General features: G+C 39.2%; 1 protein-coding gene across 2 annotated transcripts; it reads left to right on the forward strand.

The window, feature by feature from the left end:
* The first annotated feature begins 1084 nt into the window (after nt 1-1084).
* On the forward strand, nt 1085-24713 carry TOPBP1 (DNA topoisomerase II binding protein 1). Of its 2 annotated transcripts, XM_014248774.2 has the most exons (28): nt 1085-1124; nt 1422-1509; nt 2109-2243; nt 2791-2934; nt 3444-3625; nt 3746-3939; nt 4762-4941; nt 5908-6077; nt 6636-6799; nt 7779-8026; nt 8315-8634; nt 9299-9471; nt 10499-10710; nt 11286-11575; nt 12803-12976; nt 13913-14022; nt 15033-15156; nt 15526-15675; nt 16169-16277; nt 16886-17078; nt 17888-18108; nt 19182-19345; nt 20281-20395; nt 20901-21064; nt 21940-22080; nt 23016-23105; nt 23554-23715; nt 24054-24713. In XM_014248774.2, the coding sequence occupies exons 2-28, from the start codon at nt 1429-1431 to the stop codon at nt 24195-24197; spliced, it is 4554 nt and encodes a 1517-aa protein (XP_014104249.2). In that variant the 5' UTR covers nt 1085-1124; nt 1422-1428; the 3' UTR covers nt 24198-24713. The 2 variants fall into 2 exon arrangements, with proteins under 2 accessions (XP_014104249.2, XP_087918505.1); XM_088062379.1 differs by lacking the exons at nt 23016-23105; nt 23554-23715; nt 24054-24713 and having other exon boundaries at nt 20901-21068; nt 21944-22071.
* The last annotated feature ends 768 nt before the right edge of the window (nt 24714-25481 follow it).

The following is a 25481-nucleotide window of genomic DNA, read 5'->3' on the forward strand; positions in this document are numbered from 1 at the left end:
ATCAGTGTTATGCAAACAGCAGCAAGCCACTGTGGTCACTAAGGATGGAATGGAGGTCCATTGGATGTGTAGATCATGCCTGTCATGATTCAGGCAGATGCCAAGACTAGTACAAGATTCCAGACCCTGCTCTGGAAGGAGAGCATTTGATGTTCTCGCCCACAGCTTGGAAGCCACAAGCTACTAGAATGAAAGTGAAGTGTGAGAACCTACACCTGGGTCATGGCAATGCCAAACACAACTCCAGGCTGGGTGTAGAAGCAATTGAGAGCAGCTCTGTGGAGAAAGACTTGGGGGTGACAGTTGATGAAAAACTCAACTCACTCCACTCTTCTCTGGCCACAATTACTACTGCGCAACAACATTTTGGTTTACTTTCTTCTTAAATATATTATCACAAAGGCATTATTGCCATTTCTAATTGGCCCAGTCCACCTTTGGAGCTGCCAGGGTTTGGCTCTGCTGGACATGGAAGAAGGGTCTAGCAGCTGCTCAAAGAAGGCACCACCTCTGTAGCCCCCCAGCTACCACAAACCAGGCCTTGCAAACCCAGTACAAAGTATCTGAAGGGGACCTGCAGGGAAGCCAGGGCGGGGCTTATCGTCAGGAACTGCAGTGATAGGACGAAGAGGAATGGGCACAAATTGAAAGAGAGTAAATTTAGGTTAATGTTAGGAAGAAATTTTTTCCTGTGACAGTGGTGAGGAGCAGGTTGCCCAAGGAGGTTGTGGATGCCCTATCCCTGGCAGTGCTCAGTGTCAGGATAGATTATAGGGTATTCAGTGTCCCTGCCCGTGGCAGGGAAGGCTGGGACTATTTGCTCTCTCAGGTCCCTCCCAACCCGTTATTCCCCTGTAATTCCCGATGTTCCCCTCCCGTCTCTCCCTGCGGCCCCGCGCGCCCTCAGCGAGACGCTCTCCCCGGCCGCTCCCCAACGCGCGCTCCCAGCGCCCCCTGCGGGCGGAGCGCAGGCGCGCAGCCGCGCGACCCCCGCTCCCGCCCCGCCCACACCCGCCGATGCCCCGCCCCCGACTGTGCCACAGAAGCCCCGCCCTACCCCCACCTCCCCCTGCAGACCCCGCCCCGCGCCTGCGCAGTTCCGGAACCGCCGCTTTCCCGCGCGGGTGAGGAGTCGGGTCTGTGGGGGGATTGGGGGCGGCAGGTACCCCCTGCCCAGCAGGGACCTTTCCATGCTTCTGTGCGGGCTTTGGGCCCCGTGGGGAACGAGCCTCCCGGTGAGGAAGAGGCTTCTCGGTTGGGGGCCGGCCAGTCCCCGCCCCGCCGTTCCCGTTTGAAGTCGGTGCCGCCGAGGCCGGGCGGCGTGTGCTGGGCCTGTGGTCCTGCGGGGACAGGGACAGGGGCGAGAGGGCTTCCGGGCTGCGGCGGGAATGCCAGGGCGCTCACTGCGTTTTGCTTCTTAGTTGAAGGATGAGAAGTAGTAAGGAGCCGTTTTTTGTGAAGTTCATAAAGTCTTCCGGGAGTTCGGAGTATTTTTCTAAAGCTCTTGAGGTAAGTGGGTTTGGTCACCTGTGTGAGCTTGATGAACTGGCATGTGATTTCTGTGTCTGAGTTAGCTGCATGTACCATACAACAAGATAACTTACATGTGTACACTTGGAAATAAAGCTGTTTCTACAGCAGAGGTGCTTAGTGTGTAATAAAGCTTGTCGAACAAGAACAGTTTTGTTGGAGAACTTCAAGAAATAACTTCAATTTCAGGACCCAGTGACACGTAGGAACGGGACATGTAGCCTGCAAGGCCCGGATGGTGGTCGCTCATCTAAGCACAATCTTTGGAAGGACACTGTGCATTGTTTTACACCTTGGGAGGTTACTGGGAGCCAAAGGCACCATATAGGTGCATGGCAGGATCGGGTCCTGAAGGGTTCTGTGCCAAATATTTAAGTCAGAATATTGTGAAGACTCAAGGGAATGAGGGGGACACCCATGAGGAGTTTTAGCCCTTTCTTCTGCCAATACCTGTTTTCATAGTAGCTTGGTTGTGAGCTGTTTCAGTGATGTGCACTTGTTTAGCTTGCAAAGGATTGCCTCTTTATTAATTATTTGCTAATTAAATAAATGTTATTGTATGTATCATTTACCTGCAGTCTATAAAAGAATTCCAGTCAGAAGAACATCTCCAGATCCTTGAAGAAGAATCAGTACTCAATATAAAAGAAAATGATAAATCACTTTACATTTGTGATCCTTTCAGAGGTGCGGGTTTCAGTCATCTCAAAAAGGTACATCAACAACTTACTTTGAGCTCTATTCTTTCTTTTTAGGAGCATTAATGTCCATATTTACATCCTGCATGTTCTTTCCTGCACTGTGTAGCAGTGTGAACTTCATCCTGTCTTTAGGGAGGAGAGTAACCAGCAAAGCATAATGATTATTTTCAGTAATTTGGAAAAGCAAACAGTATGGTCAGTTCTGATTCTGCTGGAGTCCCTGAGCTGGTTCTTACACTATTTATCTCCTGATAAACATGATTTGGTTTGAATCTGCAAGGAGTTGTCTAGTGGACAAAGATAGGCTAGCTGGAATTCCTGGCCATAGCCATAGCATCAGCTGCTTTTACTGAGGCCAGAAAATCTGCAAGGATTGTATAGAAAATCCAGAACTGAAAATAAAAACAAAACTGTCAGCTACCTGGAGGTTCTAGAAGAGAAGGTGGAGGACAGACCAAAGACCCCTCCTTCCTGAGAATTCAAGGACAAGGAAAGCCTTCCTGATGCCAGTGCACCCTCTGCTTATTTTCTTTGTGCTTTTCTTGTTATTTTATTGCAGCTTGGCTGTAGGATTGTTGGACCACAGGTAGTTCTGTACTGCATGCAGTCGCAGCGATGTGTCCCAAGAGCCGAGTATCCTGTGTACAACATGACCATGGCTGATGTCACGGTGTCCTGTACCAGCCTGGAGAAGGATGTGAGGGTAAGGCCTTCCCAAGGATGGATTGTTCAGCTGGTTATTGTTGATAATTGCTTTGCATGGCTTATTACTAAAGCAGCAGTCAGAGCATGTATGTCTCATTGTGCCTGTGTCTAGATCCATCAAGTCTTCTGTAGCTTGTAGACTATGTGTAGTTTATTCATGTATTAATACACCTCAAACACGATTATATATATTTACTTTATTCTGATACCTTTTTTGTAATACTACCTAAAACATCAACCATCTGCAAAAATTTGCTCATACAGCATAATTATTATGTTTTAATTGAGGGTTTATATTATGTTCAGTTTATCATAAATGTGCAAATAAAATGGAAATTATAGTTATGTTTTTATGGTTTCCATATATATCTATTTAGTATTTTTTTAACAATAGTTTGGGGAAATCCTGGACAAGTGAAATCCATGGTTTTTGGTATAAAGTGGACATGACTGTCACATAGATTCGTTTTTCCCCTGATAATTTTCTCTGTTTTTTCCCACATCCAGGAAGAAGTTCATAAATATGTGCAAATGATGGGTGGATGTGTATATAGAGACCTCAATGTGTCAGTAACTCACCTTATAGCTGGAGAAGTTGGCAGCAAGAAATACTTGGTAGCTGCTTCCCTGAAGAAACCTATTTTGCTTCCTTCTTGGGTTAAGACATTGTGGGATAAGTCTCAGCAAGGGTATGAAAAAAACAAAACTGATTTTGTTTTTGGTAATGGTAATTTTTATGTACAGACTAATTTATTTTCCCAGTTGATTTTACTTGCAAAATAACTACTTTCTCTCTTTCATTCCTGTAGCATAATGAGGTATACTGATGTTAACATGGAAGACTATGCTTGTCCCGTGTTTCTGGGCTGCACGATTTGTGTCACTGGCTTAAGCAGCTCTGACAGGAAAGAAGTGCAGCGCCTCACTACTGAGCACGGTGGGCAGTACACGGGGCAGCTCAAGATGAATGAATGCACTCACCTCATAGTGCAAGAGCCAAAAGGTAAAACTGATGGAATAAATGCTGTTTTCACTTCTGGAGTTGAAGTAGTGTGAATGTGTGTAAGCACGGGAGCTTGAACTGTGCTTCTGTCTGCTTCAGTATTGCTCTTACTACTTCTCTTTAGGGAATCACTGTTGATGGAAAGAGTAACACAGGGCACCTTTACTGTAAGGACATGAGAAAGAGAACAGAGGAAAAAAAGCCAGAGATATAGATGGTATTTAAAGAATGGTAGATGGTATTTCAAGAAAGGAAAAGGGAGAATCCTAGAGGGGATAAAGAAAAGAAAAACTTCATTTGGGAGAGCAGGATAGGACTTAATTTGTACCGTGATTGAAATTGGATTGTGACCTGATGTTTTTTAACTGATTATTCTTTGTGCCTTCCAAATTCCCTACTAAGATAAAACGAAAGCTCGTTTTCCTTCCTCTTGGGAAGATGAAAGGATTTTAATTTTATTGTGAGAAGAAAGGAAGGGTTTTCTTTTTTTCCTTGATTTCCCTCTCTTTGCCTACAGTAAAATATGCTGGGACTTTTTGACCTTTTTTTTGTGTGCTTGAAAGCTTTAATGCCTTTTTCTGTTTTTTGTTTTTTTAATGCTTTGTCATGCCATGAGTTAGCCATCCATGAGATTTTTCTACTCTAACTTTAATTAAAGCATAAGCAGCTTATCAACAGTCTAGTATTACATGATTTTCTATTATAATGAGTTACTTGAATTTGTAAATTTTCTTCATGTCCAGCCATCTTTCAGCAATTACTGATGCTTTAGTCTCTTAATGATTGTGACCTTTTTTTTTAAACTTTGTTTACATCTGGAAGGTCAGAAGTATGAATGTGCCAAAAAGTGGAATGTGCACTGTGTGTCTGTGCAGTGGTTTTCTGACAGCATCAAGAAAGGCTTCTGTCAGGATGAGGCAATGTATAAAGTAGAGGCTGGATCAAAACCATGTAATGCACCCAGTACATCAACACCTACGAATGACACCATCAAGCCTCCTAGTAAGTAAGATATTTTAAAATGTGTTTCAATAAGGTAGGAAATATTTGTAAGATATTTTAAAATGTGTTTCAATAAGGTAGGAAATATTTGTATTAAGAAGGAAGAACTATTTTGAGATGGGTAAGGTGTTTGATTTTATAAATAGTGGTTTGACAGTTTGGGTTCTGGATTCAGCTTAAACTTAAAACATAACAGATTGCTTTTATGCACATTGAATATCCCAACATGCATAGGCTTCAAACATGTGGATGGTTGTTAAAAAGTAAACTTGAATTAGGTGTACAATTGTCTGCTTGACATCTTTAAGTCAAGTATATATCTTTAAGTCCTACAACAGCACAAGTGCTCATATATTTACAGTTTAAAACTGTGTCTGTAATGAGTTTAATCTCACAGCAGTCTTAAGGATGGAGGGGAAACAAATGTTACCTTTTTTTTTTTCTATTTTATTTTTCTTTATACGCTTGTTTTTATTTATCCCATGCTATTATCAGGAAAAGCTAAAAAAGTTAAAAGTATTTTGTAAGCATATGTGGTAGCCTGAAAGATACAGCCAGCTTTAATGTGCATCCACCTGATACTGGCTTCTCTTAAATTAGAGTTGATTTCTCTACAATAGAGTCCTGTTTAATTTAAAAAGTATTTCTACTAGGTGGCCACAAAACTGGAATAACAGCTTTGAAAACAAGTCTCATTGGCTGCTGTGTCATAGGTGCCATCCTTTAGGAAATAAACAGAAGATGTATCAGCACTCTCTCTAGTAAGATGATGATCAGTCTGTGTTTAAAGAAACCCCTTGGTTTAGCAAAGGTTTTACTTACCTAGTATTTTTCATTCTTCAAACTTTACATTTCATTTTAGCACCACAAAATCATCAGTGGCAAGTTTGTAGTTTCTTTAGTGAAGCAGCGGAGAAAGCTGAGCCAAATCTAATCCCTCTTTTTTCATTTTATTTTTATTTAAAGATCATACCCTTTCGGATGTCAGCCACATTTCCAATATCAATTTGAGTGGTGTTAATGAAACTTCATGTACTTCAGCTATGAACAGCAGACTGGATCCTCTTTCTGATGAGCTGGAGAACTTGGACATAAGTTCTTTTCAAGCCCCTGAAGATTTGTTAGATGGGTGTCGAGTATGTTTAACAGTGTATACTTTGAAATGTTGGGTTTTAACAATGTGAAAGCAGCTATGTTAAAGCACTGGCACTTTCTGCTTTGGTAAATTGTTTCCATGTCAGCAACAAATACTGGATTTATTTTGTGTCCATGTGCTTGTGTGTGTGTGTCTACACACCTGTATGTGTGAGTGTAATTGTATTAAATACGTAGTAGAAGTATAAAAGTTTATATTCATAGGCATCTGTATTTATACACTAGAGTGAACAAGTTCTAGAATTACTGTGTGGGTTTGTTTTTTGGTTTAGTTTTTTTTTTTGTTCATGCAGTTTCAAGGGGACATTCTGTTAGTAAACATTGAAGCTTTGCTAGATTAATTTGCAAAGATAAATTAATCTTTATAAACGCTTAATTTTTTTGCTGCTTCTCAGAAGCTGTAGCACTACTTTCTGTGTTTTGCAGCAGTTGAAACTAATTATACCAAAACATTCTATTTTATTTTTTTTCTTGTTTTTTGTTCTTTTTTTTTTTTTTACATATTTAAGGCTTTATTTGTTGCTCTGTTCTCTTTGTAGATCTATCTCTGTGGTTTCAGTGGCAGGAAGTTGGACAAGATGAGAAGGCTTATTAATTGTGGTGGTGGCGTTCGATTTAATCAGCTTAATGAAGATGTTACTCATGTCATTGTGGGGGAAAATAATAATGAACTGAAACAATTTTTGGACAAGACAGCTCACAGGTTGTGATAACTGTATTGCTTAAGGTCTAGTTATACCTTGTTTTCTTTCTCCCACAACTTCTGGGGTCCCCAGCACAGAAAATGGTATCAAACTGTTGGAGTGAGTTCAGGGGAGGGCCACCAAGATGGTCAGAGGGATGGAGCACCTCTCCTACAAGGATAGGCTGAGAAGATTCAGTGAAGGCTTTGGGGTGACCTAATTGTAGCCTTCTAGTACCTGAAGGTAGCTTACAAGGGAGGTGGAGAGGAACTTTTGGCAAGGACATATAGAGACAGGACAAGGGGGAATAGCCTTAAACTGAAAGAGTGGCAGTTTAGTTTAGATATTAGAAAGAAATTCTTTACTGTGAGGGTGGTGAGGCTTCTCTGGTTTCCCAGAGAAGCTGTGGTGCCCCATCCCTGTAAGTGTCCAAGGCCAGGTTGGATGGACTCTTGAGCAACCTGGTCTAGTTGAAGGCGTCCCCTGCTCATGGCAGGGGACTTGGAACTAGACGATCTTCAAGTTTCCTTCCAAACCATTGTGTGATTCTTTGGAGTCACATATTGATTTGAAAATACTAAGTAGTTCTCGATTTAAATGAGAAGACTTAGAGCTAGTGGTAATAAGTATGTCCACATGTGCTTTTCAGTACTGTATCTTTGGGTAACCATGAGTGACCTCAGCGAGTAGAAAAGCAAATGTTCTTATTGGTGAAAAGAGATGTTTGTGTATTTGTTAATACACAATTAATGTGTATTTATTAGTACATTGAGGAGGAAGAACTTGGGAATGCAACAGTGGCAGATATAGTTTATATTACAGAAAATAATTACAAAATGATCTGTTCTCAGACTGAAAGAATTAAAGTCTTTTAAGGGTTGTAAATTGCCCAAAGCTTGCTTAGTGTTAGAGTTACAGACTTTGTGTGGTGTGAATATACTGGGTTTTTTTTGGTCTGAAACCTGCTGTAACTTGTTTGTATAATGTTTTATTTTATAGGCCTAATATAGTGACAGCAGAGTGGTTACTGGAGTCATTTGGTAAAGGTTGTCTTTGTCCAGTGGAGCACTATATCCCTCTAAACTACCAGCTGTTAGAGAATCCAATTTTAGAACAACCTGGAATGAAGTCAATTTTTCCCAAAAAACCCGGTCTCTCGAAGAAAGACACTGTGAACATTATAAAGCACCAGAAAGCTGCTGAAGATGACTTCCTCTCTCAATATGTAAATAACTATTCTACACTAGGTATGTTCTAGGTTCAGCCTACTGTAGAAAGTTTAACTGTTCATAATTAGCATTTGGGCTTGCAGCATTTGCTTATTCAAAATTTATCCACATCTAGTATGTTAACTTCTACTTTGTGTTTCAGAATTGAAATTTAAATAGGCCTATATTGAAAAATTTTTAACTAAAACCTGACTGAAAACTGCACAATCCTGTAATTGCTTCATGAAACTGTTTCGGGTTGTCTTTGATGTTATTGTCAAACAATTATCATGCTTGGTTCTTTTTTATTTTTCTTTAACCTTTCAGATGAAGTTGAAAAACTAACATCCAGAACCTTCAGTGATGTTACTAACTCAACTGCCCAAGGAGAGAATCAACCTCCTGTCTGTAATGGGTCTTTGGCAGAGTCTTCTGCACTGGCTGAAGGAGGCTTATTTTTTGGGAAGAGATTTCTTCTTCTGGGTTTTGGTGAAGAGGATGAGTCCTGCATTGCAGATATTATAAAGGAGAATGCTGGGGAAGTTCTGCCACCACAGAGCAGAACCATGGCAGACTATGCTGTGGTACCTTTATTAGGGTGCACTGTGAGGGCTACTGTTGGTGACGTCGTCACAAATACATGGCTGGTAAGGGAGTTACACTTTTTCAATTCCCAAATAAACAGGTGCCTGTATTAGAAATTTGTCTTGTCAGAATGCAGTTATTAATGGCTTAGGTATAAAGAAGATACTGAGATATTAGCCTCATTTCATTTGAAATGTGCTAAACTAAAGCCTCTGCATCTGTAGGGTGTCTTACCTGTTTCACTTCATTTTCCTCAGGACCCCTAAATAGGACTGCATTGTCATGACCCAGGTCTATATGAGGTCTGACAGCATTCTCTCTAAATGAACTGTAGAAGGAGCTAATTAACTAATAACAATGTGATATTTTGGCAGGAGCAGGCACAGGATATAGACTACCTGCTGTTAGTAACTTCCAGTATTAGGTAACTTCCTGTGAAGTAAATCTATACAGACCCTGAGATCATGCACTAAACTGGAAACCTGCAGGCTGGAACTTTAGTAACTGAAAAGTTCTGAATAATGCTTCAGTATGTCAAACTTGACAAAACAGACTTGGTTTAAAAAGAGTTTGTCTGATCCAATGGATAATTGTCTCAGGTGTGATGACGGAAGCAGGATTGCTCGTTGTTGAGTCCATAAATGCTGCTGTAGATTTGCTGAAATCTTGTTGGCTTTGTTACTGTTTGGCTTGATTTACATTTTTATGTCTTTCACCTTCTTGAAGATAACGTGTGCGGAACAGCAGGCCCTTTTAGATCTCCGATCCAATCCACTTTTCACACCAGTCCTGGTAATGGAAGGAGCTACCCCTCTGGAAGATTGTGTTCTTTCTTTTAGCCAGTTCACGGGTGCAGAGAGAGACTCCCTTGTTTATCTGGCAGGACTCCTGGGAGCCAGGTACTTCTCCTGTCATAGTTTCTTCTTGTTCTTAAAGAGCCGATGTGCTGCCATTATGCATTCCATTTCTTCTGTACAAATATTGGAGTTAAAGCTCCATTCATTTACAAAACCTGGTGCTGAAGCAATGAGACATCATTATATAGGTCTTTCATTTTGCTCTCTTTTAAGGAAATCTGGTCAGTACTCACATAGTCTAATTTCTACCAGAATATGCTCAGTCTCTCATTTCCCAGTAACTGAGTCTCAGCAACTTTTTAGTCTGCTCTTGAACCGATCAACGAAAGTCAGGTTTTCAGATGCGACCTTCCAAGTTGCTCTTTGGTTGTCTAGGAAAGGACCACTTCAGTACTATCTGGCTCAGTCTCATAAGCCTGGTGAACCCCATTCACTATCCCAGCTCCTAAGAGATGGTGCCCTATTTGCTTAGAGTTCACCAAGATCTTTGAAAAACTTTAAGAAAAGCATGTTTTGTTGTGACATGGCAAAATTGTATAGCTTAGAGCAAGTATCACTTGATCTGGTATGTAGCTTGTTTGGACTAAATTTTTTGCTGATGAGTTCTCAGTCCTAGTATCTTTTTGCAAGATTGTATCCTTGATGATAGGAGAAAAACTGTAATATAAAAATACCTGTTGTCCATTTAGAAATTATGCTTTTTGACTCCAGAAGGGAAGCAATCCTGTTCCATTCATCTTGATGAAGAATGTTAGGCCCAGTGTATGATTTGAAAATAGGATATTGCTGGGGGATTGCTGAAGTATGAGAAATATTTTCAATGCTGGTAGAAGCAAAACCTTACTGTGTAATGTTGTTGTTTTGCGGGTTTGTGGGAGTTTTTTGGGGAGTATTTGTGCGATTTTTTTCTTTTCTGCAGGTTAGGCTGTAAAGTGCAAAGTAGATTGCCTTAAATATCTACTTCTACTGGTTCTTTTTCTATTGTGAGAATACAATTTATAATAGTTTAAATGTTCTCTCGGTTAATGTTGTTTATGACTAAATGAATGTTTTATCAATCTAATTGTAGAGTCCAAGAATTCTTTGTACGGAAAGCTAGTGCAAAAAAAGGAATGTTTGCCAGTACCCATCTTGTGGTAAGAGAGCCAAATGGCTCCAAGTATGAAGCTGCAAAGAAGTGGAATTTGCCAGCAGTCACTGTAGCTTGGCTTTTGCAGTCTGCAAGGACAGGAAAGAGGGCAGATGAAAACAAATTCTTGGTTGAAAATGCAGAGGCTGAAGGTTGGTTCTTAGCAAATTAGGGGATATGATTGTGTCATTGTACTGTTTGTTCACGATAAAGAAGGCAGATGTGATGAAATTTTCTTTCCTAACACATTCAAACTATTAGGACTAAAGGATATTTTTTCAAATATTAAGATAGAATTGTAGATTGGTTTGAGTTTGAAGGGACCTTAAAGATAATCTTGGTTCCAACCTCTTACCATGGACAGGGACATTTTCCATTAGACCAGATTGTACATGCAGACATATTTTTTCCTGTTGTTGAGTTTTGATTACAGAAATGATATTGTGTGTTTGCTGCAAATCTGGTGGAGCCAGTGGGGTCTTGTGGTTATCAGTAGGGATTCAAGCTCAGTGTCTCAATTTCATCCTTTTTGGCACATATGCTGCTATGTAACTTGTTTGGCAATTGATGAGAGATCCATCTTAGGCCTGCAGACTTGTTAGTCTGCGATGATTTGATGCCCCTCTTTTCAGTTCTTCATGGTTGTTGTTTAAATAAGAGTGTGTGGGGTTTGTGTTCAAATGAAAAACCAGTTTGCTTGCTTATGTTTTCTTTGTTTCTTTTCAAGATATGGAGAGTTTCATTACTCAGCTTAGCAGGACACCAGCACCTGTTAAAGCTCCTGATTTAGAACAGCCTACTTATCTCCTTGAAGCTGGAAAAAAAGGAGCTGTGACCCCCCTTGATATCAACAGGTTCCAGAGTAAAGCTTTCCAAGCTGTTATCTCTCATCATACTGGGAAGACAACTCCTGTTGCACAAGGGGGACCACTCCAGAAAGAACCATCTTTAAATCTTGACACACCATCCAAGTTTCTTTCAGAAGACAAGTTTTTTAAGCCTTCTTTTGATGTAAAGGTGATTTTTGCAAACTTTTTAGTCTGTGTGGCCAGTACTGTTTAAGATGTGCATAAACTTAAAACAGCACAGAAACCTGTGCTTCTATTTATTTTTATGCTGTTCACATACAGACTTTCCCTTTTGAATAAAGCCAGGAACACTGGCTTCTTTATTTATACAGTTTAGTTAATGGCTTGTGGACTAAATTTATTGAACAGTAGGTGCTGTAATGTCCTTAGTAAAGCTCCTTTGTGCTTATTGCATCATATGCTTGTGTGTCCTACACCTCAGACAGTATCCAGTCTGTGTCCTTTGCATCTAGAGACTGATAAATGTGACAAGGCACAAAAAAAATTGCTCTAGGTATTCGGAAACAAGTGTTTGCATTTTCTGATGGAATGCTGCTTTAATGGCATGTTTTAATGTAATAGCTTTAGAGTAATTACAAATCTATTATTGCAAGCTGAAAAATGTGTGGGGTTTTGGGTTGAATGTCTTATTCTGAAGACCATAGTAGGCTAGAAAATACAGCAATAAAAACCCCCTGACGCTTAGGGAGTATCTGCACTGGAAGAGCTCCTGAATGACTCAAACATGCTTTGGAAGGCTTCAGATTTGTTTTTAATTTTCCAGGCCTTAACTGAAAGGTCAATGCGGAGTTAGGTTTTTTGGGGGGTTGTCTGTTTTATTTTTTAATCCCTCTGCCCACAGTAGGACAAAACATGTTGCAAACGTAGAAGAATCCAGTATTCTCTTTAGCTAGTTCTGCTTCAGGAAGTGAAGGCTCTGATAATTTTCAAAAGCAAGATATTCTAGACCAAAACTTCTCATTTTATATAAAAAATGACAGTGTGAAATGCTGTTTTAAAGGTGCAGGTAAAATTGCATACTTACATGCAACTCTTGCGGGGCAAGGTGTGAATACATTAAAGTAGTTGGTTTGGGTTAGGAATACTTGGGTTTGGTTGCTGGCATTTCCACTGAGAGCATTTCTCAGTGATGGCACTGAACAGAGAGATTAATAAACGGTTGTCTTCTTGTTTTGCTTGTGCAGACTCTAGGGTTGGCTTTGCTTTGTGCAGCTTTTGTGCAGTGGTACTATAGATGCACTTGGTAGTTGTTCCTGTTATTTGCTGTCCTGGTCCAGGAGTATGAAGTCCTACTATAATTGTAAAATTTGCGCTTCAGTGTGAATTTTGTAAGGCGCTCATGAAAGTCAGTCAATTTCTTCTTGTTTCTTGGTAGGATGCTCTGGAAGCTCTGGAAACTCCTAGAGGTCCTGAACAAAGAACCAGGAAACTGAGCACACCTCTCTCTGAAGTCATCAGCAGAAACTTGAAACTGGCACTGGCAAGCAGCACAACACATGCAGCAGCTCTTACTGCCAGCCCTCAGTTGGCTGCTGCACAGCCAGAAGTGGTAGGAAATTTAGGGATTTAGTTGCTGGAGCATAAGTTTAATTAAGAAAAAGCTTTCGCTTTTGTGATTAAGTTACAAAGGAATTTGTGAATTGTAATTTGTCTATTTGAAATTACCTATTTGAATACAAAGTCATATGATTATGTGTTCTTCAATGACAGTGAAAAGAATGTAAGATAGAGCAATTTTCTTATGGAAGGCAAAGAATTTTAAAACCTTTTTCTACTATCTGCACTACTGTCTTGAATATTAAGCAGTTGCTAAGCAACGTGGCATATAAATATGTACTAATTTAGACTCTGTAGTATTGTAATGAGATACCACACTTAATAAAGTCTCAGGTTCTAGCTGATCGGGGTTAGATACTTTGTCTTGGGCTAAAATTCAGAGTTCTTTATTAATGTGTATGTCTTCTTTTCCTGCCTTCCTCTGTGCTTAATAGGAGAAGAAAAGTGAGAGAAAACAAAAAGGTGTAGGAGGAAAGGGAGGATTTATGTATTGCTTGCCATGTTAGTGCACCATTTACTGTTGAGGAGGGGCAAGAAAGCTAATGACCTCTGGAAAGGGGAAGGCTACTACTTTTTGTTTTGTAGCTCCTTAGTCTTACTTCTGTCATTCCTCTACAGTGAAGTACTTCAGTAGCATCAGGTTTGACAATTCCTTTATTTCAGCAGCCCATGATAAAAGGAGTAGAGAATGTTCTAGGGAGACTGGCTGAATCTTTTGTCTTGGCATTCCTAGTGCATGGTATGTTAATAATGCTGGGGTTTGAGCATGGGTAGGGGGGCATCAAAAATAGAGGAAGTGTGTTTATCTTACCTTTGTTGTCACTGTATATTTTACTATATGCTTCACTAAATATTTAAGTACTTTTTTTATTGATACAGAAGCCTTCCAATTGTGACATTCCTGTTTTTATCCCTGCTGTTTGACCAGGAAGAAGAGCCCAAGCCTCTAGCTGATGCTGTTATATATGTTAGTAAAAAACTTAGTAAGAGGCAAAGGGAGCTGACTGCAATAGCAGCTTCTCTTGGAGCAGACTACAGGTATCAGCCAATACAATGGCTTCTGAGCTTTTGCATGATGTGAATTCTAATAACTTTGAGTCTTTGCATCCTAATATGCCTTTTGCTGCAGCTAAACGTTAGATTTCACCATCCTAAACAACAAGTCATCCACTTGTAATGTGAAATAAGGCCATTTTTCCCTGCCACATACCCAGTCCCTGTGTTCTTTGAAAATCCATCTCAGAAAGATTATTAGTCCAGAAGTCTTCTTGAATTGCAGATTTTTTTTTCTCCTTTGATTTAAAGAAATTCAGCTTTTGGATGGTTTAACATTTGCTTTATATTTTACATTTTGAATCTAAAGTGGATTTGTGTATGTTTCTCCCTGGCTCAAAACAGATTATTTTCTAGATTGTAAGCACAGCTAAGTCAGTGTTATTAGAAAAGGTTAGGAAAAATAGGTTGTCATGAAGAGAAACTACAAACTAACATTTTTGATTTAAGACAGAATTCTGCTTCCACTAAATAATCTGATTTATGTTTTGTTACTGACTTCTATGTAAGTGTTATTATTCATGGTGTGAAGGAAGTTAACCTTATGTAGTACCTTAGAAATGCTGAAGATACCTGGATTAAATAGCTAATACTTGTTTTTATCAGTTCAAAAATTAACAGTCCTCATTTTTGTTTTGTTGCAGACAACAAAAGAAAAAGCTCTTATCCTAGATCATGCATTCTATTCAGAAACTGTTTTAAAATTCCACTTAAATAAAAATAAAACATAAAGCAAAACCCCTACTTTCCATACGATTATCCTATTTAGTTTTATTTTCTTCAGGAATGCTTTCAAAACACATTGAAGTTGTGCTGTCATGAAACTGAATGCTGTCTTTTCTGGCAAAGAAAGTGGGCTCATTGTTTATTGAGGCATAGCAAAATAAGCAAAACGACTTTAACTTGAACAAGAGACAGGACAATTTCTGGACTGGATTTATGATACTTTTTGATAGAAATTCCATCTTCAAGTTGTATTTTCTTCTCTATTCCAGATGGTGCTTTGATGAAACAGTAACACACTTCATCTATAAGGGAGGACAGAATGATAACAATAAGGAGTACAAATCTGTTAAAGAACGGGGTATACATATTGTTTCAGAACATTGGCTTTTAGCGGTATGAAGCTTGTTTTGTTCCCTATTTAAAAGTAAAGGGAAATGGGGGCTTAAAACCAGTTATATGGCAGTGGATTTTCTGAATGCATTTATACTAAGCATGTATAAGGACTGATGTTTTGCATCTTGCTTTGAATTGATAAATTGATCTCTTTTCACTGATGTACATTTACCTTGTTCTCCATAAGGAGAAAACAGATTCTCTTCCACTTACGCTACATTTTTCTCACAATGGCAACCTCTTTCTTCCTCTTGTGTGAAGTGCTTCTTATGACAGTATTTTTATTGTACTTTTCTAATGTTTAGGTGTGAAGTTTATTTTATCTCAATCAGTTTCTCATCTTTCTCTTATTAACCGATGTTATTACAGAGTGCCCGAGAATGTAAACGGCTTCCTGAATCTCTCTTTCCTCACACTTACAATCCCAAAATGAGCCTGGACATCAGTGCAGTGGAAGACATCAGGTTCTCCTCCTCCAGTAAACCTCTTTCAGCTGGAAAAGCAGCAGAGGAAAGTGAGGTATGATGTGTGGTAGGAATGCCATGATGTGATCAAATCATGAAGTGATTTGAATTCAGTTAATGGTTATATATTAACATAGTAATAAAAACATTGATAATAATTCAGGAATGTCCTGAATCAGGTTTAGCTAGTGATTAATAGTAGCTATTGCAGATGTTCCCTAAGGTTTTTCTGCATTTGTAATATTCACCTTCTAGGGTGATGGAGGAAAACACAGGCATTTCAGGATTTGCATTCCAAATTTAAAAAGATAGATGTCTTTTAGGTAATGAGATCTGAGGTGTGAACTTGTTTTAGTAGACATTAAGACTGCAGAATAGAAGTTGTCACCCATGCTAATGTTCACTGTTCTACTGTCATTGCAGTAGCAGAAAGGTTAAATTTAAGGCAAGATTAATGATCTTCAGAATTTATACAAGTGTCAGACATGGTTGAAAAGCAAGAAAAAAAATTGGTGTTTGAGAAATTTACTTGTCTTCATTGGTTTTAGATTATTCCAGTGGTTGAAGATGATGCTGAAGATGATGTAACTACTGACCACATAAAGGAAAAAGTCCCAGTAGGGGAAGAACAAATTGTAGCAAGTGAATCCAAAGGAGGTAAATGTAAATCACTTTTTTCAGAATATTTATGGGCTATCAAACTATCAATATGAGTCATTGCAGTTCCAGGTGCTGAATGCTAAGATCTGGAAACTTCAGGTAGCATATTAATATACAGGTCAAGTGCAGCTAGCTTTTATTGCTGCTGGATGCCAGGAAAGGGTTTCCCTCTGTTTTAAAGATCTTGACAGCCCACAGGAAAATCGTGATCATTCATTGGAAGATAGTTAATTGGCATTTCTTTGTTTTTAAAACACTGAAGTTCATCTTTAATGGAAAAGGTTTTTGTTTTGGAGTATATGTTATGTAAATAAATGTATTATGGAAGAATTGTGGATCTGAGTTAAATTGTGTAAGGAGATTCAGAAGTGAGCCAAACGGAGATTTCTCCTTGTGTCTGAGAATAGGTGACTTAGGGCAGATGCAGTTTTCCTTGATATTCTTACCCAAGTACTTTTCCTCGTTTTAATGTATAGTCTTTGTCCTGCTGGAGGAGGGAGGTTGACTGGATTTTCAGTTTTCATTGAAACAGTGAGCAGGTGTTCACTTTTCACTTGTTACAGTATAAGAGTTGTGATATTATGAGTTTTGTTTCTTCTCTTAAGTTTTAACCCAAGCACTAGAAATGAGGGAGAACTTCCAAAGGCAACTGCAGGAGCTCATGTCTGCTACATCACTAGTGAAACCACAAGGACAGAGAAGATCCCTTTCCAGAAGCAGCTTTGATGGTTCTCCAGCCACTCCTGATAGCGCACGGTCTGTGCGAAATGGCCGCAGTAGGGTCTTGGAAGCCCTAAGGTATGGATTTGTGTTTAAATGTATCTTGTTTTGTCCTTTCATGTATTTAAACAGTCACTGAAATTTGGATAGGTCTCAAGGGTTTTCAGATGTGTTGTCTGTTTCTACTGATGTGCTTAAGTTGCTTCTCCTGCAATTCAGAATCTTTAACTGGATGTGCTGAGTAAAGTCAGAAATAATTCAGAATTAATTCACAGTATCTTTGTTTTTTTTTCAAAAAACAGAATAGTATGATTGCTTTTAATGTTCAGGATTTGAACTGGCTTATTTTCTTTCTCCAGATTCCTTGTGTTCATATAGATTTTGAAGAAAGTGTGTATGAATGCTTACATAGCTCATAAAGAGGTAGTAGGCATTACTGCAAAGCACCTCTGTGAATGTTTCTTCTCTTTTATTTTTCTTTTCTCTCCAAATGGAGAATAGGATTTGAACTCCGTCAATGCTGATGTGCAGTAAGACAGTAATGGAGCCCTTGCAAAATTATTCATTTAGCTTGGTGCTTATTTGCAAATAAATTGTCTTAATAAAGAGTAAGGTATGCTGATTTTATAGTAACTTATTAATATGTACATAATAAAAATATCTACCATTTTTTTGGTTGCTCCATTTTCAGTGATGCTGACACTTAGATTCATAAAGCCAGGGTGCTAGAATAGCTTCTACACTGAAATTTTTCCCTTTCCCAGCCATAATTTCTAATAATGAGGTCACTTGGGTGCCACAGTTGATGTGATCATTAACACATTGCCTTCTAGAATGGAAGTCGTCTGTAAAATGAGTCTGTAAGGTATTTGTGGTTTTTCCCTTAGGCAGTCCCGCCAGGCACTGGCAGATACAAACACAGAGCCATCCCAGAGTGAGCAGATCATTTGGGATGATCCTACTGCAAGGGAAGAGAGAGCAAGACTTGTCAGCAACCTTCAGTGGCCTAATAGTCCTTCCCAGTACCTTGAGCAAGGTCAGAGTAACACCAGTAAGAACATGGATGAGATCAAAGGATCTGTACCTGATGCAGAGATGGCTGATATAGGTAAAATTAGAAATGCCATATCCGTGTTCCAAGCAACAGAGTCCATTTGGTCTTTGGGACTTTTAAAATACAGTAGCATTTGAGTTCTACTTACAAAAAAAGGGAGCATTGTCAGCTATTCCCAAATGCTAAAAAAATACAATTTCACATCTTTGAGCTCCATTTTGTGTTGCTGTTTTTGAAAGAGAAGCTTTCCTATTAATTTGTGATCAAATACTAAGGCAGTGCTTGTCTAAAAACAGACTACTGTGGCTCCAAAAAAACCACTGAAACAACTTGAAAGACTCCATAAAATTTTCCAAGTTGTTTTGGTTTTTTGGTTTTTTTGAACCATAACTGGTTTCCGGGTAGCCCCTCAGGTAAGTATAGTGGAATTCAAATGGGAATACCATGATAAAAATCTTTTCCATTGTAGTGGAAATATTTATAGGTGAAAAACTGGGGTACAAGATTAACTCATGGATCCAAAAAACAAAGATGTGTCAAGTTGCTGATGGACATGCTTGGGTCAGGATTCGGTAAAGATACTTTATGTTCCCTGCTCTTCTTGAAGTCTAAAATCTCTTACTAGGACTAAGGAAGCAAGATACCTTTTCTGCCAAAACCTGATGTTTTTTTATCTGTTTTGCTTTCTTTCTGTTCTGAGATAGCGGAATCCTATATTTCTCTCTCCCTGCTGCCACCAATTCCTTCCCTCAATCTACTTGTAGAGTTTCTGTGGCAGCAGTCTTCCTGAAAACCGATCTTGTCCTAGAGGAGGTTGAAGAAAATTAGATAATTCCATTCAACTGATTTTTGGTTCAAACAAGTCAGTGCCTTTTAGCTGAAGAAATCAGGTCATTTGAGGTTATCAGGTGTTTCTTTAAAAGCCAGGCATTCAGGGACATGATTGCAATTTTGCTGTTGGTGGTTTGTGGTATAAGGAAGCGCATCTTTGTGAAAGGCAGGTGAAATATAACTGTAAATGTTGTAGCAGCAATTGTGGGGATTTTTTATTTTTATTATATCTTTTACTTTATACATAATTATATTCTGCCAAAGGCAAGTCATGCAGCACCACTTTGCTTTCACAGCTGTTCCTGAGGCTGGGGATGGACATGTGATTGAAAGTCTAAAGAATCCCACATGTAGAGATCCTGAAATGCCAATTAAGGATAACTTGATCCCCACGCCACAGGCCCCCAGCATTGCTTTCCCCCTGGCTAACCCTCCTGTGGCACCAGAGCCCAAAGAAAAGGTTTGTCAAGTGGAAAAGTATTTATGATGATTTGTGTTCTGAAAGATGCAGTAATACTTGAAGAAATTTTGAATTTTATGATAAATATAAAATGTGCAGATCTGCATTTAAAATCTTGAGGTGGATTACTTCTGTGCAGTTCTATTTTTTCTATTCTTTTCAATACTCCCCCTTCTCTGAGATTTTGAACAAATAATATTTGCTCAAAAAATATAAAGCTTGTCTGTTTATACAAATAAATCTTTTTGTCCCATTAGCAAGTGCTGGAATGCTAAGGCAAGCTCTGAAGTGAAGAATTACTATGTGTGCTTCTTGGAACTCCTCCAGCCATGTTAGGATAATGGAAAAAAAATTAGGCCTTTGTTCCTTTGGTGGTATCTGGAATTTTATGTTTAGGTACAAATGGGAAATTATTTTTCTGCCAAGATCTGGTTTAAAATTCTATTTTATTGTGAACTTGGAAAGGGAAAGGAAAATGAGTATATAGTCTCACCTGCAGTGTGTCACTTGATGCTCAAAGTTTCAGCAGCTCTGTGTCTTTAGAGGAATAATGTGTCGTATTAGTGGAAAGGCCCTCAAAGAATATAGTATTCCAACTTCATCGAAGGTGAATGAGGCAGTGTGATAGATCAGTGCTGATTTCTTCATGTGTTCAACCTGGCATTCCATGGATGTGAATGAAGGATTACTTGTTATGACAGGTTAGTTCAGCTGTGCCCTGAAGAAAGGGGAAACCAAAAGGATGTTCAAGCAGGAGCCTAAGGATAATTTGATAAGATCCAAGCTTTTTGTCAAGTGACTGACAGGTTTGGTTCTGCTTTTCCCAGATAAAAGAAAACGTATTTATATACAACCTAGAATATTTGGCAGAGAAATAGTCAGCTGTCAACCTAATCATTCTGTCATGTTTTCAAAATCTGTTACTGTATTTCTAGGTTGTTCCTGAAGATGAGAAGGCTGATGAAGAAATAGAAAAACTCCGTAAATTTCAGCTGTCTTCTCTTAATCCTCAAGAAAGAATTGATTACTGCCATCTGATTGAGGAATTAGGTACCAGATACTTGTGAAATGCAAAGAATAATATGTGGCTGTATGTGTCTGCTCAGCTGTGGCTTGTTGTGGAAAAGAAAGGGCTTCTGTTAGTGTCTCATCAGATTTGAGGTCTCAAATTTATGGCTTTCTGTGCTTGTGAGCAGGTCTTTGAATATAGTATTACTATTATGCGAGCGATCAGCTTTGCCATAAAACAGCAATGGTTTTGTCTTCTAATAGTTTTCTTTTAGCTGTCTTTACAACAGCCTCATTCTTTACTGTTGGGAGTGCCCGGGATGGGCTCCCTTCTGGTGTCTCTCATTCCTGTCTGTGTTGCTGTGACATTTTACGGAGCCTCTCTTTCCTAGCTGCTTCTGCCCATGTCATTTCAATGATAATACTCTCAGTGCAAATTTGAGCTGAGTTTTCATCTGAATTCAAAAAATTCTCACTTTGAGTTGATCCTTTCTGTGTGTAGCATGACACTTAGATAATTTGAATCCAATTCATTCCTCAATTCAAGGTGGAACAGTACTTGAAAAACAGTACTTTGATCCGAGTTGCACACACATTGTTGTGGGACATCCTCTTCGGAATGAAAAATTCTTGGCTTCGATGGCAGCTGGAAAGTGGGTGCTTCATCGTTCCTACCTGGAGGCATGTAGAGGAGCTGGCTGCTTTGTTCAGGCATGTGACCCTATCACGAAGACATGAGTGTGTTTCACTTTTTTGCATTTATTTTTGTTCTGCACTACTAGGAAGCTTGTTTGGGGCGGCCAAGCCATGGGAGTTTTGGAGAATCCAAAATCTGAGAAGTTTTTGGCCAGCTTTGTCTGAAAACTAGTCCTGCACCAAACTCCTGATATAAGATAAATGAAATACCTATGCTTTTTATAATTGCTTCTTAAAATCGAGTCTTTGAATACCTTTTGGTAAATTCTCACTGTTATGAGCTAAATTTACATGGCTCTTGTTAAACCAGGAATAAAATCTAGATTCTTTCAATAGGTGAACATATATTATTTTTAAATAATTCGATTCTATAACCATGTACATAAATATTTTTAAACTCTACCTCTTCCAGTGCCTTCCTAACTGTTAATTTTGCAGTTCTCTTGGCTCAGACAGTTCTTTTACATTGACCAGGATAACTTTAAAGTAATGCCTGCAGACTGCTTCATATCCTTATGTATTAAAACTAACTTTAATTGTTTTGGAAGACACTGCAGAAATATAATCAGTGGTATCCAGTGTAGTGAGTTGTTTTGTCCTACTCTTGAATTCTATTGTAGGTGTAACTGCAAGAAGAATCAGGTTGTATACAAGGCTTGATGCCACATAAAACATGAGTTAATTTAGATAAACATGTTCAATTAAGAGCCATATCTCTAATTTTGCCTAGAGCTGTTTTGGCTAGATAAAATCCATATATACAGCCTAGAGTGAGATGGGATTTGTTTCAGGGATTTTTATTTTCTATTTGGTGTGGGATTTTAAAATCTATTTTTCTGCTGGTAAAGTTGGCAGGACTGCTTTGTAATTCAAGCTTATGGTTGTTACAGGAAGAAGACTATGAGTGGGGAAGTAAATCTGTACTTAATGTTTTGTCTGGAATCAATGTAAACCAGAAGAAACTAGCACTGGCAGCCATGAGGTGGAGGAAAAAAATTCATAAAGGGAGGCAAGAAACGGGTATTGTTGAGGTATATGGATACTCCAGTAATGTAAACTGTACAGTGTGGATGGGCAGGATAGGCATCGTCACCAAGAAACTAAAAACTTCAATGTCAGGGGAAGGTAGCCTGTCTTGTTATCAAGAACAAAATGTCTTGGCTTGATATATTGTAGTTAAGCAATTTTGTTTTTTAAAAAAGTTTCTGTGATGATCTGTTAAAACTCTTAGTCTCCTCTGAACCAGTGTTCATGTTTTGCACGGCTGGAATGTGGCTACTTAAGTATGTAAATGTCCCTCAGCCAGGAAGATGATGTTTATTCTTCAGAGCTCTGACTGGAGAGCTAACCTAAGTCAGCTCTGCTAGGAAATCAGATCTGGTTTCTGGTTTCATAGTCTTTCAGTGTAAGGTTTTTGAACTCCCCAAAGCCTTTCGACTCCTCTCAAATCAGGCACTGCAGCTGAGGATTCATTGAAAGGTGACATTTCAATTATGTCAGGAAAAATCTGGTGTGTTTTACAGTAACCTTTTTAAAAGAAATGCTTGTAACAAATCCTCCCTGTCCTTTGCCCCCATGGAAACCATACTAAGTGTTTGTAGGAGGCAGCCGGTTGGCCCTCTGTGCTATTAATGTAACCAAGTGCATGCTGGGGGAACAGGGGAAAATGTTTGCAAGTCACTGGGGTTTTTTTAAGATGAATTTCTGGCAGTGTCTGGTGTTTTGGAAAGCATACTCTCTGCAAGGGTGTTTCCTTAAGGGGGGGCTAGGTGGCGAGCTGCTGATTGTGGCCCAATAGCTGTATGTTCTGTGGGTATTTTTTCTGGCATGCATACTTAAAGGCAAAACTAGGTAATTGCAAGTCTTCATCTGATGGATATTCTCAAAAGGGATAAATTATAGACCAATTAAATCTTTGCACTTTTTCAGTAGCAGTATACTTCTGACTGAATTGTCATTTATCTAGGGAGCTTTCAGTGGTTGGAAAGTGATCCTGAACGTTGATCAAACCAAGGAAGCAGGATTCAGGCGCCTTCTTCAGTCAGGAGGAGCAAAAGTATGTAGTTGTTATGAAAAAAAAATGAAATACATATATGTTTGTTTAATTATGTTTTTCTTTCTGTTTAACTGTGCTGGGCATTTTTATGTGAGTAAAAGGTCTTAATGAAAAAAATTGCTTACACAGGGTAGCTGAGATATGGTCAAAGGGTGGGAGGAAAAAGCTTTGTCATCTTCACTTTGCAAGTGGTCAGGCAGAGCAGCTTGTCTGAGGTTACACAAGTCAGTAGTGCTGGTGGGAATTGAGGACAGAATTTCAGTGCCCTCCTCTGATGGGAAGGATCACCCTTTTGGACAGGTATGTGATGGTACAGAATGCAGCTATAAGTGTATTTGATTTCCCACTGGTTTCTGTTAGTTTGATGAGTAAACTTAAAGGTCATCAACTGCATTTGTCTTGGGGAAGAAACACAACTTAACTTTTGTGGGTCGTGTTTTGTCTGTAGGTTTTTTCTGGCCATTCTGCATCTCTCTTTAAAGAAGCAACTCACCTCTTTGCTGACTTCAGTAAGCTGAAGCCAGATGACTCCAGGGTTAACGTGGCAGAGGCGGCAGCCCAGGGAGTGAACTGCCTCAAACCCGAGTACATCGCTGACTACCTTATCCAGGTGGGCACACCCAGGGCTCCCCACCTGCCACACTGCCCCAGCCCCCTGCAGGGGACAGCTGCTCTAGCAGTCACGGGCCTCCTTTGCCAGGAATTGTGGCCACAAAGTGCCTGTCATGAGGGCTTTGCTCTGTGGCCTCCAGTTTATGCTCTGACATGACTTTTTCTGGTGCTGGCAGTGGTATCTCTTGCAGGGTAGGGAGCTGCTTACAAAACGTATTTAAAATGTGTAATGTTTGTTTTGTTATTTTCAGTTTGGACAACTGATGAGCTGCTTTTGTTCTCTCAGAAGCTGCTCTTCTTGAGCTTACCCACTCTTTTTTTGTTTCTTTATTGAAGGATCCACCTCCCCCTATGGAGTCTTACTGCCTGCCAGAAGCTGAGTCTTACCTTCAGAATAACTCAGATCTTGGAACCGGATTATCCCAGAAAAGAAAAGCACTGGGAGAAATGAGCAGAGTCAAGCGATCCAGAATACACTAAGCATATTCTTTGTTCTTAATCTGTACATTTTTAAATTCATATTTATATTTTTTCATTCTTGCCCAAAAAATTAAAAGCTTTGAGGTTCACTTTTAACTTGTCCTGAGATTAAAGTAAATTTGCAGTAATGCTTATAGGAAAGATTGCTTTGGTTATCAGTAGCATCTAAAAATATGGCAAGAATTCATCCAAAACATACTTTAACATGTCCAGTCTATCCCATCACTAGACTGGACTTTTTTTGTGGACACAGTTGTATAATAATAATTAAGAAATAATTTGTAAAACACATATCACATCTTTTATCTGTGTTGTGGGGAAAATACCAATTGATGAGAATTACATTGCATTTCCCATATATTTTGTATATAGATTTTTATGTTAATCTTTCATCTTTTGGCATTTTCTATTGGAAGGGAAGAGGGAAACTAGGCAAAAAGAACTGGTTTGTAATTTTTTGTACTAATGGAGGATGTAATAAACTATTTCTGTAGGTTACAGGTGCTGTTGCTGCCATCCTGAGTGCTAATGAATCTGTTCAGCAACTGTAGACACAATTCTGTTAACCAAGAGGTGAAGTTTGTCTTGACCATGTTCCCTGTTTGAGTCTGTGACAAGAATCAGAGCCAGACAAAGACTTCAGCTTCTGGCAACTGGAAATGTTCTTAGTCACACAACCACAATATTTGACAAAGTCTTTGACCGTTTCAGTAACAGTGAAGTCTGGGCCTTTATTTACTGAACTTAATGTATATGAGTGCACTATGTTAATCTGGGCAAAAGTGTTCTCATGGAACTTGAAGCGCTGTGTTTAAGCATCTGGAATTACTACAGCCTGTTTGTACAGAAAAGCACAGCATCCAGTCACACAGGACCAGTGGAGTTGTCTGGAAAAATACATGTAACACTGAAGTCTATTTAATTTACCTTTGTTTTGTTTTGAAAGCAAGGGTGCATTTTATGTTTATTTTCTAGCTGCTGAATACTCTTTTCTGGAAAGGGTTTGCATCAGTATTTGTTGCAGACCCAAGACTGAGCCACAAGCGTTTAAGCCCTGTGGAACCTGCAGAGTCAGGCTGGTCTAGGCAGAACTAACCTTTTGCTGCTTGGTGAAGGGACAAGGCACCTGAGCTGTGGCATCTCCAGGTGAGAGAACAGAAAAGCAGCTTTTTTTTTTATGTGCAAGGCTGTACTTTGTGCTTCTGATTTTCTGCTTTAGTGCAGTGGATCTTTTGTCAGTGAGCTCTGCAACCTGCTGTCAGGATGACCTGAAGGAATTGTCAG

Source organism: Pseudopodoces humilis, chromosome 1 (assembly GCF_049639895.1).
Source record: "Pseudopodoces humilis isolate 2021_Gansu_Grassland_sample_001 chromosome 1, ASM4963989v1, whole genome shotgun sequence".
NCBI classification, from domain to species: Eukaryota; Metazoa; Chordata; class Aves; order Passeriformes; family Paridae; genus Pseudopodoces; species Pseudopodoces humilis.

What these genes read in the sequence shown, in the direction of transcription:
- TOPBP1 (XM_014248774.2), top strand. Translation starts at nt 1,429, where the DNA reads ATGAGAAGTAGTAAGGAGCCGTTTTTTGTGAAGTTCATAAAGTCTTCC. An exon ending in TGACACCATCAAGCCTCCTA is followed by an intron (nt 4,942 to 5,907) that starts GTAAGTAAGATA and finishes TTTTATTTAAAG; the next exon opens with ATCATACCCTTTCGGATGTC. An exon ending in CCATCTGATTGAGGAATTAG is followed by an intron (nt 20,396 to 20,900) that starts GTACCAGATACT and finishes CCTCAATTCAAG; the next exon opens with GTGGAACAGTACTTGAAAAA.